Source organism: Humulus lupulus, chromosome X (genome assembly GCF_963169125.1).
Source record: "Humulus lupulus chromosome X, drHumLupu1.1, whole genome shotgun sequence".
In the NCBI taxonomy this organism is placed as follows: Eukaryota; Viridiplantae; Streptophyta; class Magnoliopsida; order Rosales; family Cannabaceae; genus Humulus; species Humulus lupulus.
This window is the reverse complement of record NC_084802.1, coordinates 187,165,515-187,184,256: the sequence shown is the minus strand read 5'-3', so window position 1 is coordinate 187,184,256 and position 18,742 is coordinate 187,165,515. Positions and strand designations below refer to the sequence as shown.

General features: G+C 44.4%; 1 protein-coding gene across 1 annotated transcript; it reads right to left on the bottom strand.

Moving 5' to 3' along the window:
* Positions 1-15,345: 15,345 nt before the first annotated feature.
* On the bottom strand, positions 15,346-16,966 carry LOC133806514 (DNA polymerase epsilon catalytic subunit B-like). The gene is made up of 4 exons (XM_062244605.1): positions 16,796-16,966; positions 15,943-16,107; positions 15,647-15,823; positions 15,346-15,438 (listed from the first exon to the last, which is right to left on the bottom strand). Exons 1-4 carry the CDS (start codon positions 16,823-16,825, stop codon positions 15,346-15,348), a joined length of 465 nt encoding a protein of 154 aa, XP_062100589.1. The 5' UTR covers positions 16,826-16,966.
* Between the last annotated feature and the right edge of the window lie 1,776 nt (positions 16,967-18,742).

Here is an 18,742-nt window from a genome sequence, read left to right as displayed (position 1 = left end):
GAGAGAACTGAAATTGAAAAAATTAAAACAATCTGGTAAAAAGTAATAAAAAATAAACATAAAAATAAAAATAAATAAAAAAATGTAAAAAATTCAAAATGTAAACATTTTGAATGAATAATAAATAAAATAAAAGAGCAATTTACATAACTACCCTTCTACTTTAATAAACTGTAATTAGTAATGAAAATATGGCATAATAAGGATTTGTTACAAAAATATGAGAAAAAAAACCTATACAAGTGATTAAATTCATAAAAACCCATACAATAACTTTTTTTCAAAATAAGCCATATTTTTGCAAAGTTTGTTAAAAAAACTCATATAAAATATAATTTTCACCTTAAAAAATGTTCTTTTTGAAGGATATTAAAAGTTTTTCACATTCTCAAATGCGGGCCATAGTATTTGGAGTCCTAAAAAACACCCATGTTTTATTTAAGGACATTTGACATCCATCCCCATTTGTGGAGGGACTTAAAAAAAATTTCACGTCCCCAAATGAGACATGAAAAGTATACGCGATTTTTCGCCAACAGTGTATTAAGAAATAATAAGGCAAATTAGTGTTTTATAGTAAATCATAATGGAAAATAATAAGAATTCACTCAAGAACACAAAACTTTTACGTAGTTCAGTGGTTAAAATTCACCTAGTCCACGAGTCAATATTATTGTTGTTTCTCTCTCGATTTTGGCAGAGTTTCGGTATTACAGAATAATCCCTCTTTCCTGTCCAATATTCCCAGTATTTATAGGGAAATTCCATGGACAGATTTGGGTAACCGCGTGAGTCAATCACACATTTACATAATGTCTACATTCAATACAAATAATTCTCATTTATATTGGGATATGATTTTATCACAAAGTAAATATGTCCTGCTATCTTGGATAATAAATATGACAGTCTGGTCATGAATAAGCGTATAAGAAAATCCCAAATCTTTGGAAATCCTTTAGTATGCAGTATGCGTTATATCTGAATCACCCGAGCTGCGTATCTTCCACGGGCTTGTATTCTGACAGCTATCCGACCCCGAGCTAGTGCTTTGATGACCTATCTTATTCGTAGTTCGTGGTAAAGTCAGGACGCCTAACACTAGGTCTGACCATTATGAACCTCGAGCTGTTCGTATAGATAATAATAAGATATTCTACATGATTACTTTTCCACGCATTTATCTGCCAGCTGTACCCGAGCTGAGTGAATGAACTCGTGCTAAGATTAGGATACAACATTTGCCCCTCAAACTTCTGCTTATGTATGATGTCAACATTTTCTGACCTACACTATAGAGGCTTGTAAACTTCTGCTACATAAAACCATGCCTGCCTACTACTTGAGTACTAGACACGTGGTCTTCTGCAATTGGCGTCTGTTTGGATTTCGAGGATTGCAATAATTGTCTTGTCAACTTTTTGCCGCCATGTGGTCTGTTTAACCCTGGTCCTTGGATCTCGAATTAACCCCAACGAATGGTCTAGATCGATTTCCATGGTTTACGTATAAATAGGGTGATCAGTCTAAGACCTCACCACCTTTGCATTCAAAAAATACCCTTTTTCACACTTTTCAAACTTCCTTCTTCTTCCCCAGAATTCCCAGAACTATTCGCCGTGCTTAGATTACTCAGAAGCATTCCAGGAGTTTTCCGTGATCAGAATCTATATCCCTCAGTTGTCGAACACATTTCCTGTAAGTATCTCTATCTTTCATGACCCAAATAAACTTCTTTTTCATCTCTTTATTTTAGCAATATTCATCGTTCGTTATTGTTAGGCTTCTATGAATGCCAATAGGGAGTAGGTTTCGACTTTTAGGCTCCATAAGTGAAACCGAATATGTTTTTACAAAAGAAGTATTCATAAAATTGGGTAACTTTCTGGGTTAATCTGGGGCAGTTCTAATGTCAAATAGGTTTAGAAAATACCTGTTTGGGGCATAAATATCATAAGGTCTCTAGGTTTAATACTTTTCGACTTCTCGGCTTGGGAACTAGTACGGGATTAGAGACCCACGATGGATAAAACGCTACCCTAATGAATCCGTTCTCCTTTAGCTTCTCGACTTCTTCCTTTAAAGCTTTCAATCTATCTTTGTCGAGCAGCCTTCTTATCTGTTGTACTGGTGGAAAACTTTTATCTATATTCAAGACATGGCTGATAATTGCTGGGTCAATTCCAATCATATCTTTATGTGACCAGGCAAAGACTTCTTGGTTCTTCTTCAAAAATTTCACCAGCCTTTGTTTTGTTGTTGTCTCTAAGTTTTTACCAACTTTCACAACCCTGGTCGGATCTGCCTCATCGAGTTGGACCTCCTCAAGGTCTGCGATTGGTCCCACTTCCTCATCAAAATCCCCAAAGAAAGGATCTAAATCTCTATCCTCATTTTGGGAACACCCTATTTGGCGACACGCTCACCTGGTTGGGCTTGCATTTCATCGGCCAACTGCAACTCTTTTCCGGCAACTTCCCTCGATCCACCCCTCTTCGCCTTAGTAATCAAGGAATTATAGCATTCCCTTGCTTTTCGCTGGTTTCCCAACACGTATCCTACCCCCGTGTCAGTTGAGAACTTCATGGCGAGGTGCCAGACCGAGGTTACGGCTCGCAGGTCGACTAGAATAAGCCTTCCAATCACAGCAATATACGCAGAAGGACAATCAACTACTATAAAAGTAGCGAGTAATGTCCTGTTCGCAGGTGCAGTTCCTGCTGTAACTGGAAGCCTTATCGACCCTGTCGGCGCGAGCCCTTCACCAAAAAAACCATAAATGGTTTGGTTGCATGGCTCTAGGTCCTTCACTGACAACTTCATTCTTTCCAGGTGAAGATTTGTACAAGATATTTACTGAGCTCCTTGTGTCAACTGACACCCGCTTAACCATCATGTTGGCTATCTGGACGTCTACGACCAGAGGGTCCGAATGGGGGAATCGGACATGGTGAGCATCAAGCTCAAAGAAAGTTATCAGTTTTTCCTCTGTTCGAGCCTTCTTGAGAGTTCGCTCCTCCACATTCAGCATTTCGATGTCCTGGTCGTGGCGTAAGGTCTGAGCGTATCACTCCATTGCCTTCCCATTATCTCTCGCAAGGTGTGGGCTGCCACAGATGGTTAGCAACGTACATTCCAAAGGAGCTGGCTGTAAAGGTGGCGAGCGTTGGCGTACAGGCACCTGCTCGTTGCCTCCTTGAGCCTCTCACTGAGAACCTCCAGTGGCTCGTACATATCTCCTCAGGTGTCTTTGTCTGATAAGGAACTCAATTTCATCTTTCAGCTGGTTACACTCATTGGTGTCATGACCATAGTCGTTGTGGAAACGACAAAACTTCGTTGTATCTCTCTTAGAGATATCCTTCCTTATTGGCGCTGGTCGCTTGTAAGGGACATTGGAGCTGGTCGCCTGGTACACCTCCGCTCTACGTTCAACAAGGGCCGTATAGTTGGTGAATCTTGGCTCGTACTTGTTGCACTTAGAGCGTCTATTTTCGGACGTTGACGACTCGTTGTTCGCCCCTTTTCCACCATTTTTCCAGTTGCTTTTGTCGTTTCCATTGGGTTTATCTAACCCATTGGCGGTTTTAGCGGGATCTTCCTTTGGTCCCTTGTCTTTTGCAGGCGACTTCCCTTCGTTAGCAATCGCCTCTTCGCACTTGATGTACCTATCTGCTCGATCGAAGAGTTATTGGGTACTCTTCACCCCATTTTCCCTCAAACTGTTCCAGAGGGGTGAATGACGCCGCACTCTACCAGCAAGTGCCATCATTTTTCCCTCATCGCCAACCGTTTTTGCTCCAGTTGCTGCCTGCATAAAATGCTAGACGTACTCGTTTAAGGATTCTCTCTTCTTCTGGCGTATCTCGACCAGCTGGTTGGCTTCAGTCGGGTGCACACGACTAGCATAAAATTGCCCGTAGAATTCCTTCACGAACATCTCCCATGACACTATGCTAGCAGGAGAGAATTTAAAAAACCATTCTGAAGCAGTGTCAAATAGGGTGGCCGGAAAGATTCAGCAGTGGGCATCATCCGACACCTTTTGGATGTCCATTTGTTTCTCGAATTTATTCACATGAGATACTGGGTCCCCATATCAATCGAAGTTGGACAGTACTGGCATCTTGAATTTGCTAGGGGTTTCTGCCATTGATATTCTTTGTATGAATGGAGTGCCCATTCTCTGATCATACTCGATATGGGATGTTCGGCTCCCCACCAGTTGTTGGACGGCCTAAATTAGTGCGTCGATCTGAGCCTGCACGACATCTGGGATCGCTGGGGCGACTGGTGCTGAAAAAGCGTACTCATCGTGCCTTTCACGCCTGTCGTTGAGCACATCTCTCAAGTCGTCATCTCTACACCTTTGCTCGCTAGCGCCCAACCGATCAAAAACGTTAGGCTGCCCCCCAGCGCTTTGGCTCGTAGGCCTATTTTCTTTTGGTGGGAGGTTCTTTTCTCCACCTCTTTCTCTTTGCCCTCGACCAGCATTCCCTCGGCCGGAATCAACTTCGTTATAGTCATGGCCATCCCATAAATGCGACCGACTATGGCGCGACCGACTGACCGCACTATTCCCTCCTCTTGCTGGTATCTCCCAAGCGTCAATGGGAGGTCTGCGTTGGTCAATGGTCCCCATGCATTATTATGTCATGGGGGGGCCCTGATTTCAGAGCATGGCTCAACATGCCTTCTGTTAGCAGAAGGACTCTGTCCCTTGCTCGGAGGATTTGGTTCCTCAGCCGTTTGGCGTCTAGAGCTTCGGGGAGGCTGCCCAGTCCTATGCTGCCTTTGATGATGGGGATTATCACGACTAGCACAAGAAGGTGGTTGTTGCTCAGGATCTTGGAATGGAATATCCTGTTGAGCAGTAGGAGGTTGCTCCGGCCTTGGAGGGCTTGTCGGTTGAGGTGGATGGCTTGCGTTTGGGCCTTGTTGTGGTGGTGCCCTTGATGGCTGATCTGGTTGAGAAGTCGGCGCTGCTTGCCCCCGGGCCAACTGAATGGCTGCTTCCAGGGCAGTAGTGGCGTCTCTCTGTCGGTGGTCCATGTCAGCCTGCCGCTCATTAATTCTTGGCGTTGACGTTCAATTTCCCTCTGTTGCAACGCCATCGTCTCAGCGACATTCTCTTGGTTGGCCCTCAGATTGGCCAACTCCTCTTGCAACACAATCAGTGTTGTCCTCAGGGTTTCAGAATCCATTTCCTCCTCTTCAAAATACAACTGCGACTCGTCTTCAGCCACATTTTGTGGAGGAGGCTGGGTGGATCTAGCGCAAGAAGTTTGTCCCATCTTCCTGGATGTTTTTGCCATTTGATTTCCTTGGAAGTCTTGAGTTCGTCTCTCAATGAAAGCACCAAAATATTGACCCTCAAATTGGTCATCAACACGGAGTCAGATAAACGATATAAAATGAGATGAAAACAAGAAGAAATTCAAATGGAAAAGTAAACGACACAAACGATTTATAGTGGTTTGGCCCCAATAGGATGGTAATGACCTACGTCCACTTAGTGTTCTTGTTGATGTAGAATCCCAATACTGTGATCAATGAACTAGGGTTCACGAGTTTCACAAGCCTTGGGAGAATTACAACTCTGGTGAATAATCACACTATAATTTTCTCTCATAATTCAAAGATCAAAAGTCTCTTCCCTTGAGCCATTTGATTCTTATTTATAGGCTTCAGGAAATTACATGGGCCAATGGGTCTTAATTACAATTAAGACTTGCGTATCTAGGTAATAAAAAAAATTACAATTAATGCATAATTATAAGATTGCATAAATAAAGGAAATAAATGAATATATGCGACCAGGCTGGTCGTTTGTAAGTATGATGCTTGATAAACCAATAATCTCTTGGTTGATGACCGAGCAGGATACACTCACTTAAAGCCGTCACATGCTTGCCACGTGTAGGTCAATCCTGCCACGTCATCAGATAATCCGTTTTTGGGTAAACACATGTTATCCCCATTTCCTGCCGTGGGCCCGGGACGGTGGTCTAGGCCCATGGTCTAGGCGCTCGAATGTGGGCCCGAGCCAAGCCCGCGTGGTACCGGAATAACTAAGGGGCCCGGCCTTAGTGCGATTTCTGGGCCTGGACGGTGTCCGGGATGGTGATCCAGGATAGTTGTCCGGGAGTCGCACAGAGCTCGGAATCCCATTGAAGTATATGTAAAACGGTCCCGGAGCCTAGTGACCGGTCCGGGCCCGTGGTAAACGAAGAGGGACAAAGGTAAACGAACCCGAATCAGGTCCTCCCTGTTTGCAGGGAAAAGCATCCGTGACCTTGAAGCCGCCCCACGACTCGTGGGGGTTGTCCTCACTTTTCACCTGCGGAAAAGGCCACCTCGGGATTGCACGCCGCTGTTTCAGACCTGCACTGACAAGTACTCTGACTGCCTTTGTCCCCTGAATCTACCTTGTAACTCGAAGTGCCCAGACCAAAAACACCGTTTTGTCGGGTGGAATGTAGTTCTTGGGCCACCCTATTGGGCCTTAACTAGTCTTGAATTTATGTATATTTTATCTTTTCTGATTGGGCTTCCACCAGAGAAGCCAAGAGGATCCATATCTCTGATGGGCCCGGGTCATACCCGGCCCAGACCCAGTGTACCCCTAAGCTTATAAATACAGGCGATAGAACACTAGAAAAAGGACCTCTCTTCGACTAGTATACAGTTACTCTGCCAAAACATAGAGAGAAACTCCATTGTAAAAGACTTTCCAAGATCTAATACAACTAACTCGTGGACTAAGGCTCATTAACGCCCCAACCACGTAAAAAACCTTGTGTTAATCTTCCATATTTCATATCTTTATTCTTAGCTAATATTCATTAGCGTGGTTTCCAAAAATCTCGGTAAACATTTTGGTGCTTTCATTGAGAGCTGAAGAAAGCTAGTGCTATTACCAAGCCTCTACTACAATGGTGAACACACGGCACACAACGTTCGACCCTAGTAATCTGGAGCAGGGCAATGGAGGTCTGTCGCCTTCCCAGCACCTTCCTCAGAATCCGCCTGAGAACGCTCCTCCACAAACTTCTCACCACGACGAGTCACAAGACTATGAGGGTGGGACAGAATACGAAGAGGAGAACGAGGAGGAATATTATGAATAGGAAAATGAGGGGGAGTACCACGACGAAGCGGTGGATCCCGGGATCCCCGAAGGAGAGCCCAACCAGCAGAACCCGGAGGTGACTAGGCTGAGGCAGCAAGTCCTGGACCAGGAGGCCAAGATCGCTGAGCAAGCGGAGGCGCATTGGCGGATGCAAGAGTCTCTCCAAGCCCTGCAGGCATTCATAGTCGCGCAGGGTCTGACAACTAATCCTACAACTGGCCCTCTTCCAGGAGCACAACAGCCCGCTCTGCAAGCCCGAGCCGGGGTCCCCGAAGAAGTAAGGTAGGCTCCTCCCCCGGAGCAGTTTCCTGAGCTAGCCCCAGGAAACCCGGACAAGGAGAAAAATAAGGCCGGTGGAAATACCCGAGGAAAGAACACCCCCGTCACGAAAGCCGAGACCCATTCACGGCCGCTCCCTAGGAAAGAGAAGGTGCCCTCGTCCCAGGACGAGGCCACCCGATCGATCCGCAGGGGACGCGGTCGCGGAACGCACGGCCCCGGCACGCCCCAGGGCGAGACGAGCGGGAGAGGTCTTTGCACCCAAGTGCCTCGGTTAACAAAAACTGTCGGGAACGGCCGTGCAGCGAGGAGCGACATGCCCTCAGTTCAGGGGACGATACGTCCGAGGTAGACCTACGCGACGGACTGAACGCTCGGAAGGAGCGGGCCCGTAAAGAGAAAATTCTCCCCTGAGGTTGCGACCTTAGGAACAACATTAACGACAGGAGGAACGAAAGAATCCCCCTGGAAGACGGCATGGCCAGGCAACTCATGGAACAACTGATTGCTTTAAAAAAGGTCACGGACCGCTTGGTCCGCAAGCAGGAGGGAGCGGATACCGACTCCGATGAAGAGGATAAAAAGCCCTACGCGAGGCACATCCTGGACGCTTTACTCCCCAAGGGGTTCAAGATACCAAGCCTCACCGCCTACACTGGAAACACTGACTCCCTGGACCATCTGTCCTTATACAACCGGCTCATGAAAGTGGCCTACGTCAGTGACGACGGCAAGTGCCTCTGTTTCTCGATCACTCTAGGCGGTCCCGTCGAGGAGTGGTGGATGAGAATTAAGCCGGGATCCATACAATCCTGGTCCGGACTGCAGTCAGCATTCCGCAAGCAGTTCATGGCTGCCATGAAGATGGACATGCAGATCAATGCCCTCGCAAATATCAAGCAGCTCCCCACGTTGACATTGAGGGCCTACATCCAGCGCTTCACTGAAGAAGCCTCCAAAACAAAGGTGGATGACGAACAGCGTCTGGTGGCTTTGCAGTCTGGGATCCGGGCGGGATCCCCCCTTTGGGATGACATGCAGCGGACCAAGGCAGCCACCTTGGAAGAGTTCATCAAGAGGGCCCAAGGATTTATCAATTGGGAAGAGGCCCAGATCAAGGGTTTCGGGTGGCCTCCGGCACCGCAGCCCAGTGCCCACTCGTTCCCAGGGTACGGGGTACAGTTCTCGGCGTAGTCCTATGTCGCGCCCTTGATCGCCCCGTGGCCGGCTGTCACGCCCAGAGTCACCTACACCCTTACGGTTAGGGCTGTGCAGAAACAATCCGATCCAATAAAAATCCGACCGATCCAATGTCAACCGACCGCTAAAAATTGGATATCCAATCATGATTGGATTGGATCGGATGACATTTTTAAAAATCCAATATTGGATCGGTCGGTTCTTGGATGACATGTAAATCCAATGGATCCAACCGACCGATCCAATCCAATAATGATCCAATACCATCCAATTAATATTCAGATAAAAAAATATATTATATATTTTTTTAAAGTTAAAATATATTATATTTTATTACATTTACTGTTTACATATATTATATTTGATGTACTAAACTTTTTTATTTAATTATGATGTATTATTGTAATTTTATGTTGTATTTTTAATTTTATATTAGATTTGTGTTGTAAACTTCTAAATCATTACAATTAAATATTTTTATTAATTGGATGAGTAATTAGTGTTTTTATAATTGAAATAATATTTTTTTTTTAAAAAAAATCAGCCTAAATAAAGGTTTTAAAAGATCGGATGGATCCGATCCGATCCAACGGATAACCAATGGATGCATCCAATGGATGGAACCGAACTGATCCAATCATCCATTGGATCGGATCGGATCGGTTGGTTCAAGATGATTGGATCAGATCGGTTCCAAAAATCCAACATCCAATTGGATGATTGGATCGGATCGGATGGGCTTAAAAACATTGGATGTCATCCAATGAACACCCCTACTTACGATGTACGGTCCTGTCGCTTCGGGATATGCCCCAACCTAATCCACCTACTTCTCCGGATATGGAGCTGCGCTGGTAGGGCACAGCGTCGCCCCTGTTGGGGCCCAACAGTCACAGGCGGGAGGGACAGAAGCAAGCGTGAACCTCTCCCGGGGGAAGCGATCTGGCAAAGGCCAGAACTGGCCCGAGTCGGTCAAGAAGGGAAAAAGGGGCTACGAGCCCAAATACTCAGAATACACCAATCTGGTGGACACCAGGGAGAACATTTACCTGGCCACAGAAAGGGCGGTTCACTACCGGAAGCCTAGCCCCATGTTCAAGGGGGGAAGGAATCCGAGGGATACCAGCAAGATGTGTGCCTATCATAAGAATGTAGGCCACACTACCGAAAATGTCGACAGCTCAAGGATGAGATTGAAAATCTCATCAAGTTAGGGCATCTCCACCAGTGGATCAGGATGCCCGTGGGAGTCCCGGGCTTGTAAGTGGGTCCCGGACAACCCACGGTTCCAGGAGCGTCCAGGGCGTACCCGCCTCAGGGAGGGTATGCGCAAGGACCGACGGCGCAGGCCCCTCAGGGGGCCCCCATCATGCAAGCCCCCGCCCCCGGAATGCCTTACCCATCCGGGGTCGCACCCCCTCAAGTGGATGGTCATGTGGCCACCATCTCAGGCGGGCCTCACCTGGGAGGACCATCCAGGAACGATCAAAAGCGCTACCTGAGCAAACTGGACCATGATCAAGAAGTATGCGCCCTTGTCCAGGCACCCGCTCAGCGCCCGAAGTTGATAAACCTCCCCATCACCTTCACGGAGGACGACGCCCACAATGTCCACTTCCCGCACCATGACCCGTTGGTCATAGATGCGCAAATCGCCAACAAGTTGGTGTCCCGCGTGTTGGTGGATGACAGGAGCTCCATCAACCTCTTGTTCAAACCCGCCTTCACCACCATTGGCTTGACTGAAGCGAATCTGGCATTGTGCCCAACCCAGATCTACGGCTTCAACGGGGACGCACTACTCCCCATGGGGAAGATCCAGTTACCCGTTACGTTGGGAAGCGAGCTGCAACACTCCTTCAAGTTCTGCACCTTTGTAGTGGTGGACTGCCCCACCGCCTACAACGTCATTTTCGGTCGGCCCGCATTAGTAGAATTCGGGGCCATCACCTCTATCCGACATCTTTGCATGAAGTTCCCTTGCGACAACGGAGGGGTGGGTACTGTCCGGGGAGATCAGAAGAGTGCCCAGAAGTGCTACCACGTGTCAGCCCGACCAATCTATATGGTCCGGGACGAGCCAGTTGGGGACTTCATCAAACCGATTCCTCCCCCTCTTGCTGGGAGGGTGATCCGAAAATAAGATGACCTGGACCCAAGGATAAGGGATGACCGCGTCCTACAACCAATGGACGAGATAGAGGAGGTGTGCATCAGCGACACCGATCCAACCCGGGTAATCCAAGTCGGAAAAAGTCTGCCGGCGGAAGTTTGGGCAGCCATCGTCGCCCAAGTTAAGGAAAACTAGGATATCCTGGCCTGGTCTCACTCAGACATGACGGGGATCGACCGCAACATCATCTGCCACGCGTTAAATATCGACCCAAACGCGACCCCGGTCCGCCAGAAGCGCAGGCCTTTGGGGACAGAGAGGGCCGAGGCCCTTAAACTGGAAGTTGAGAAGCTGTCTTCGATCAACTTCATACGCGAGGCTGTGTACCCCGTATGGCTGGCCAATCCCGTCCTCGTGCCGAAACCAAACAGGACGTGGAGAGCGTGCATCAACTTCACGGATCTCAACAAAGCCTGTCCAAAGGACTGTTTCCCGCTGCCCCAGATCAACCAAATGGTGGATGCCACGTCCGGGTACGAAATCTTAAGCTTCATGGATGCTTACTCCGGCTACAACCAGATCTCTATGCATGTGGCAGATCAGGAGCACACCACTTTCTAGACCGATAAGGGGATATACTGCTACATAGTCATGCCTTCTGGATTGAAGAACGCCGGGGCAACCTATCAGAGGCTTGTCAATCGGATGTTTCGGGCCCAGCTAGGGCGAAACATGGAAGTCTGCATCGACGACATGCTGGTCAAGTCCAAGACTTCTGGGAAGCATGCAGATGACCTGGCTGAAGCTTTCGCAGTCATTCGGAAGTACGGGATGAAGCTAAATCCCAAGAAGTGCACTTTCGGCGTGGCCTCAGGGAAATTCCTAGGCTTCATAGTGAGCTTCCGGGGGATAGAGGCCAATCCAGATAAGATCAAGGCACTGATCGATATGCCCTCTTCCCGGAAACATAAGGACGTGCAAAGCCTGACGAGGTGGATAGCCGCCTTAAGCCGCTTCATTGCCAAAGCCACGGACAAGTGCACCCCATTCTTCAACGTCCTTCGGGGAAGCCAACGTTTCGAATGGTCGGTTGAGTGCGAAGAAGCCTTTCGTAAATTGAAAGAACACCTGGCCCAAGCTCCGATCCTGGCGAAACCGGTGGATGGGGATCCTCTGTACCTCTATTTGGCAGTGACAGAGCACGCGATCAGCGCTGCGCTGGTACGGGAAGAGGAGAGGACTCAGCTCCCGGTGTATTATGTAAGTAAGCGATTGTTGGACGCTGAATCTCGGTATCCATTGATCGAGAAGCTGACCTTTTGCCTGCTGATGGCATCCCGGAAGCTCCGGCCTTACTTCCAGGCCCATGCAATAAAGGTCCTGACCAACCACCCCCTGCGGCAGGTGTTACAGAAGCCCGAGTCATCGGGAAGACTCCTGAAGTGGGCCATGGAGTTGAGTCAGTTTGATATATCCTACGTCCCTAGAGTGTCCATCAAGGGGCAAGCCCTGGCCGATTTCATCGTTGAATGTTCCAGGGTATCTCAGGAAGACGATGATCCCGCGGCCCCCGCGACACCCGTATGGAAGGTATTCGTAGACGGGGCCTCGAATGAGAACGGGGTCGGAGCCGGAATCATGTTGGTGTCACCACAGGGGCACCAGTTACAAAATGCTCTTCGTTTCTAGTTCAAGGCATCAAATAACGAAGCGGAGCATGAAGCTGTCCTAGCCGGGCTGTGTTTGGCCCCGGAGGTAGGGGCAGCGAACCTGGAAATCTACAGCGATTCCCAGCTGGTTGTCAGGCAAGTCTCAGGGAATATCATACTAAAGGAGAGAGAATGGCGACTTATGTGACCCAGACGAGAGAGATGCTGCGGGCCTTCGCAAAGCACTCCATCCGTCAAATCCCCAGAGAACAAAATGTCTTTGCAGACACACTAGCAAAGCTGGCCACCTACGCCGAAGCGGAACTGGCCGGGCTAGTCCCCGTTCCAAGCATCAGGGCCCCCGCGGTCCACACCGTCGATCACTCCACGTTGTGGATGGGACTGGTCGTCCGCTATCTGACGGCCGGGGAGGTTCCAGCCGATAGGGTCGCAGCCAGGAAGTTACAATACCAAGTCCACCGATATGTCATGATGGACGGAAAACTCTATCGCCGAGGGTTATCCATGCCTTACCTTAGGTGTGTGTCCGGGACGGAACTAAGCACCATCATGCATGAGGTGCACGAAGGCTTTTGCGGAGATCACACAGCCAGACCCAGTCTGTCCAAGAAGATCCTGCGCCAAGGATACTTCTGGCCGACCATGAAGAAGGATTGTATCGACTATGTCCGCAAGTGCGAATAGTGCCAGAGGTTCGCGAAGGTCCCGCGGGCCCCCCTACAGAAATATCCTTGATGACTAGCCCCTGGCCCTTCGCGGTGTGGGGGATTGATCTTGTAGGATCGCTCCCAACCGGGAAATGAGGCGTGAAGTATGCCATCATGGCCGTGGACTACTACACCAAGTGGGTTGAGGCGGAGCCCATGAACACCATCACTTCCAAGAAGGCATTGGATTTCGTCATCAACAACATAGTGTGTCGTTATGGCCTCCCCTACAAGATTGTATATGACAACGGGAAGCAGTTCGACAACGCCCACTTCATGGATTTTTGCGAGAGAAAAGACATCGTCAAAAGCTTCTCCGCAGTCGCTAGGCCCCAGGCAAACGAGCAGGCAGAAGCTGTGAACAAAATCTTAAAAGGGACGCTGAAGAAAAAGCTCCAGGCCTGCAAGAGCAAATGGCCCGAGGAACTTCCCCGTGTAGTGTGGGCTTACCGGACGACCGAAAGGACGTCGACCGGCCACACTCCTTACTCCATGGTATATGGATGCGAAGCCGTCATCCCCATCGAGACGCCATCCTGTCTCACTGAAGAGACACGTACGACCCCGCCCAGAACCACGCCTTACTCCAAGAATCACTAGATCTCATCGAAGAGATCCAGGAGGAGTCGCAGGTGCAGCTGAAGATGTACCAAGGCAAGATCGCATGGCACTTCTACTCGAAAGTCAAGAGCCAAAAGTTCGGAACCAGTGACTTAGCCTTGCAAAGAGTCTTCCCTGTTACTCAGGATCCGGGAGTGGAGGTTCTGGGCCCAAATTGGGAGGGGTCGTACAAGATCCAACACAAAGTGTGCCCCGGGACATATCGCTTGAAGCAGCTCGATGGCTCGGAAGTCCCACTACAAGAAAATGGGGTCTTTACCTACCAATTGTAAGTGTAGGTAAAACTAGTCTAATGGTGGGTAATATGGTTTACATACCAATATTGAATTGGTGGAGATTGATAGGTAAAGGTTAGTGGGGAAAGAGTCTTTACCTACACTTATTAATATTGGTAGGTAAAAGAATCAGTGGACCCTTCTAAGTTATAAATCAATTGATGAGTCAGCAGATGACGTGTTTGATGATGTGGCATCATGCATGTCTGCTGACATGGTTTCCATAGTTTATGTGTCTGATGACATGGCATCCTATGTGGCATCCTACGTGGCATACATAAAAACCGCCACTTGGCATCTTGTGGTTGCTCCACGTGTCAGACAATAATTTATCCACGTGCTACAAGAAATTCAAATGATTGTGTTACTTATCCCCTTTTTATCGCTTATGTGGCACTAAATGATTGGTCCACGTGACATGTTGTAGTATACTTATTTTTACCTACACTTATTTATTTGTGAGTAAATATAATATTTCTATGTAGGTAATTTTAATTATATATAAATTTTATTTAATATAAATAATAAATGAAAGTAATTAATTTGAAAAATATTTAACATTATTAATCAAATAAATTATTTAACTTTAATAAAAAAATAAACAAACATATATTATACAATATTCATTGCTTATTAAGAAACACATTTCATAAAAAAAAATATCTATACATTATTTTTAGGTCATTGAAAACTCAATAATGTCATTTTTCTTGACATTCTTCCTATTCTTCACTTTGGGATCATTGCATGAGAGCCTTCTTTTCTCTGACTGAACTTATTGTGAATGTCGATGATGACTTTGGTAGTCTGCTAGAGACTTACTCATGGTACGTGATTAAGATATATAATTGAGCAACTCACTGTCCGCAATATCCTTTCCTTGATTCTGTGGGAAAAGGAATAAAGAAAAAATTATCTGCAAAGATCACAGAAGACAGCAGAATAGCATAAGAAGCAAAGTCTATTGGAAGACATACATCAAGAAGATCAAGCCAGCGGTTGGCAACAGAAGCAACAGCTGAATAGCATTCCACTAAGGTTGAGCCATTGAGAAACTTGTCGAAATGCTCAGCCTGAAAATAGAAAAAGTATAAAACACACATTTAAAATTAAAGCAAAAATCATTTTTTATATATATAAGTAAGCAAACATGAAGAATTAAAGGAGTTTTCTAATGTTTTATCCATGTCTACTTTATAAGAAAACTTTAAACTCTTTCTGTATTACTTGTTTCCAATGAATAAAGAATATGTCTCTTACCAACAAAAAAATTACCGATCTCAGGAACAAATCAGAACATTATCCAAGGAAAATGAAAGAGGAAATACCTTTTCAAAGATAGAACTCCTCACTTCATCATAATTAGATCGGAATCCAAGTCCATCTTACCCTCAACTCTTATAGCATATTGCAGATCACGATCAAGGTTGTCAATCAGTTGCTGGAAATCAAAGTTTGGAATGTTTTTGTGTCAAATTACATATACTATTAAAAATAGATGATGAAACACTCAATTAAAAACAGACTGGACCAAGGTAGCATTCACTATGTCCTTGTCAATTCATGTCAAACCATGATAATCAAAATTCTAGAAATAATAATGATCAATTACTACACCAGAACAATTAATTGTGACCGAGATGACATACCTGATATCCAGATGGATCAAGCTTAAAACTAGTTAAAAGATCAGATCTAAAAACTCCACTTTCAAGGCATTCCACATGACCACCTATATATGTCTCGCTTTCAAGAAGACGGTTACTATGAAACTTCTCTGATTCAGATTGGTGTTTGTTAGGGCAAATAACATTTGCCTTGTATGCCTGGAATAAAAGCAAAGTTGCCTTGATTGAGTACATGCTTTGAAGTAAAAACATAGGAAAGAATGCACCACACAAGGAAGCACAAAGACCTAGTGTTGAGCATGAGTGGAAAAACACACCTGGACCATTAGAAGCATTTCACAGAGGGTCCCACTACCCTTGCGCAGGACCTCATCTGGTGACATCGGGATAATAGTCGCAAGAGAGAAAATGAACGGATGAACATAGGTCATATACAAGTAATAAGTTGAAACAGCATCAGAAACAGAATATGAGGCCATCATCTGTAACAAGTTTCATAGACATTAGAAATGTTTCTCATATAATGTACAAAAAAAAATTGAATTCTAACTAAAAGGAAACACAAATAATATGATATCACCTGAGAGATTCCAGAGAAAGCAGCCTTAGGATTCTAAGGCTATCAAATTTATCTGTAGGTTTAGATAGTATATCTCAGACTTAGTTTTTTAAATTCAAATTTTTTCTCTAATTTTGTTCCTAGTTTGTAAGACTAATTTATTTTCTGCTGAGACTATCTATATTTGGCCCTAGTTTTATTTTGTTTAAAAAGTTTGAATGAAAACAAAAACAGAAGTGCTTTGATCTCTTTTCTTCTCCACTTCCAGCTTTCATAAACCAAGAAGGTTACAAAAACTAGGCCCCATCCTTTCCAACACACCACTAAGTGTTAAAAACCTTTTCTTCAGCAACTAATCTCGCAGAAACTTGCACTTTAATGGGATGTGGAGAGATTTCTTTCCAAAATAAATACCAAAGGCTCAAAATCTAGGTAAGCAAATTCATCACTTATTGAATGAGAGAATATTTGTAAGAAAAGGCACTAAAAGAATCCAGACTAAAATCTCCTATTCAAGACACATGGATTGAAAGCAAATGATAATGATAAAACAAAACCAACAATCACTAAAGATTGTGTAATGGAACTGAAAAAAAAAACTAAACTCTTACCTGTGGCTTTTCCATTGCGTAACGAACCATATCCTCAGGATTCACTTCCAGGGGATCATATCCCAACTTTGCCTTTGTTACAGCCTGAAACAATACCAATAACTATAAACTTTCTAGTAGTGAGAACACTAATAGTAGCTGAATTTTAAAATAGAAGGGAAAGAACAATGTCGATCTTTTTTCTTTATCAGGAAACAAAAAGTTCATTAAGTATAGGCTGTTGAACAATATTTTTTTTTCCCAGCATAGAGTAGGTTTCAAAAGAGGAGACACAAAACTCCAAAAACTTTTTAAACTTTGTCAAAACCACTAATACTATTACCACCAGTGACTAAACATATATCATTCTGGCTCTAAAGATATGATAACAGCACTAGCCAATATCTGAAGTTACTACATTCATTAAACTACACATATGTGTGTGAGTTACTGATAAAATAAATTCAATCAAAAACTAGTATATAATATAAACTATTCACATCTTCCTTGGCACCAACATAGCAATTGCTATTGTTTACTGTTCCCCAAATATTGTAGGATTAGGCAGGGAGCCTAGTTTTAAAAAAATAAATAAATAAACTATTCACATCTGAGTTTTGTTATTTAAAAAATGTGTCATGTATTTCAAATTCAATTTTCAAAGTATTTCAATTGTAAACTAACAATTATTTGAGAGAAAATCAGTTTTCCAGACAAGTAGATTAATTTAAAAAAGAAAAAAGAAACAAGCATTGGCAAACTATCCATATTTGTGGATAACAAACAAAACCAAGTACAATACTATTACTGTTTAATTACTCGAAGCAATTATATGACTACCATCTGGATCTATACTAGATTAAAGAATAGGCTTAAAGAAACTCTCATACATGTTTACACCCAGTAGTTTCCTTGCCAATATAATACCAAAGAATACGTTAATTTTCTTTCTTTTTCTTTTTCATTGATAAAATAGGCTAGTATACTGTATATCATAGAAAATAAAACTACACCCAAAAGGGGTGATTATAAGAAACATATTCCACACCAAACAAACATAGCTGAAAAGCAAAAGATGCAGTCGCAACCACAAGAGAACAAAACATAAAACACATAACCATAATGAAGATACTGTTTAATGTCTTATAAAACAGAAATAGTAGAACGATAAGCAAATAAGCAAGTTTGATTAAATCTTAAACCTTAAGGCCCTGGCTTCCCTGAGGGAGATAACTATCACGCTTGACCCAAGCAAAGCAATCAAGATGGAAAGCAAATTTAGCACGACATTCTCCTTGATTATAGTCACATTGAAATCCAACCTCCTGATAAAAATACCAAACAAAACAAAAATATTTAAACATAGATATGCTGGAAACTAGAAACCAATCCATAAGCAAATATAAAGCAGCTGCTAACTCTAGTACCATCCGGAGTATTTTTGTGTTCATAAATATGAGTAGGATTTCATAAAGTAAGATGAATATGTAGAATATTAACTGTCCACACCAAAAGGATAAATAACATTATAACTCGAATTGACTAAATATAGAACAATTTAAAACTCCAAACTCAAGATGTGGTTTTTAAGTAAAAGTTAGAAGTTACATACATCACTAAGTTTGAATCCATGATGGGCTGCTCTTTTTTCCAGGAAAGGCCAGTAAAAAAAATCACCATTATACGTAACATATATACCAGGCTTCACCTCCCGCATATGGGAGAACCACAATTTAAGAAGCTCTAGCTGCAAGATGAAATATCCTTTGCAAAATTAGTAGTGGCAGAATATATTTAAAACACACACACACAGTAATCTAACAAAGAAATGAAACCACATGGGAATCGGAATATTATTTCTACAAGAATTCATTACCTCATTTTTTACATTTGTAACCTTGAAATGCCCTTCGAATTCTGGTTTCGGAGTGTATTCCAAATCCTCTATATCATCACCAACACACTGCA

Excerpts from the sequence above, each read along its gene's own strand:
- LOC133806514 (XM_062244605.1), bottom strand. The coding sequence starts at position 16,825 with ATGGTTCGTTACGCAATGGAAAAGCCACAG. Across the intron at positions 16,108-16,795 it reads ACGCAATGGAAAAGCCACAG|ATGATGGCCTCATATTCTGT; the intron begins GTAAGAGTTTAG and ends AACTTGTTACAG. Across the intron at positions 15,439-15,646 it reads TTGATCCATCTGGATATCAG|CAACTGATTGACAACCTTGA; the intron begins GTATGTCATCTC and ends TTTGATTTCCAG.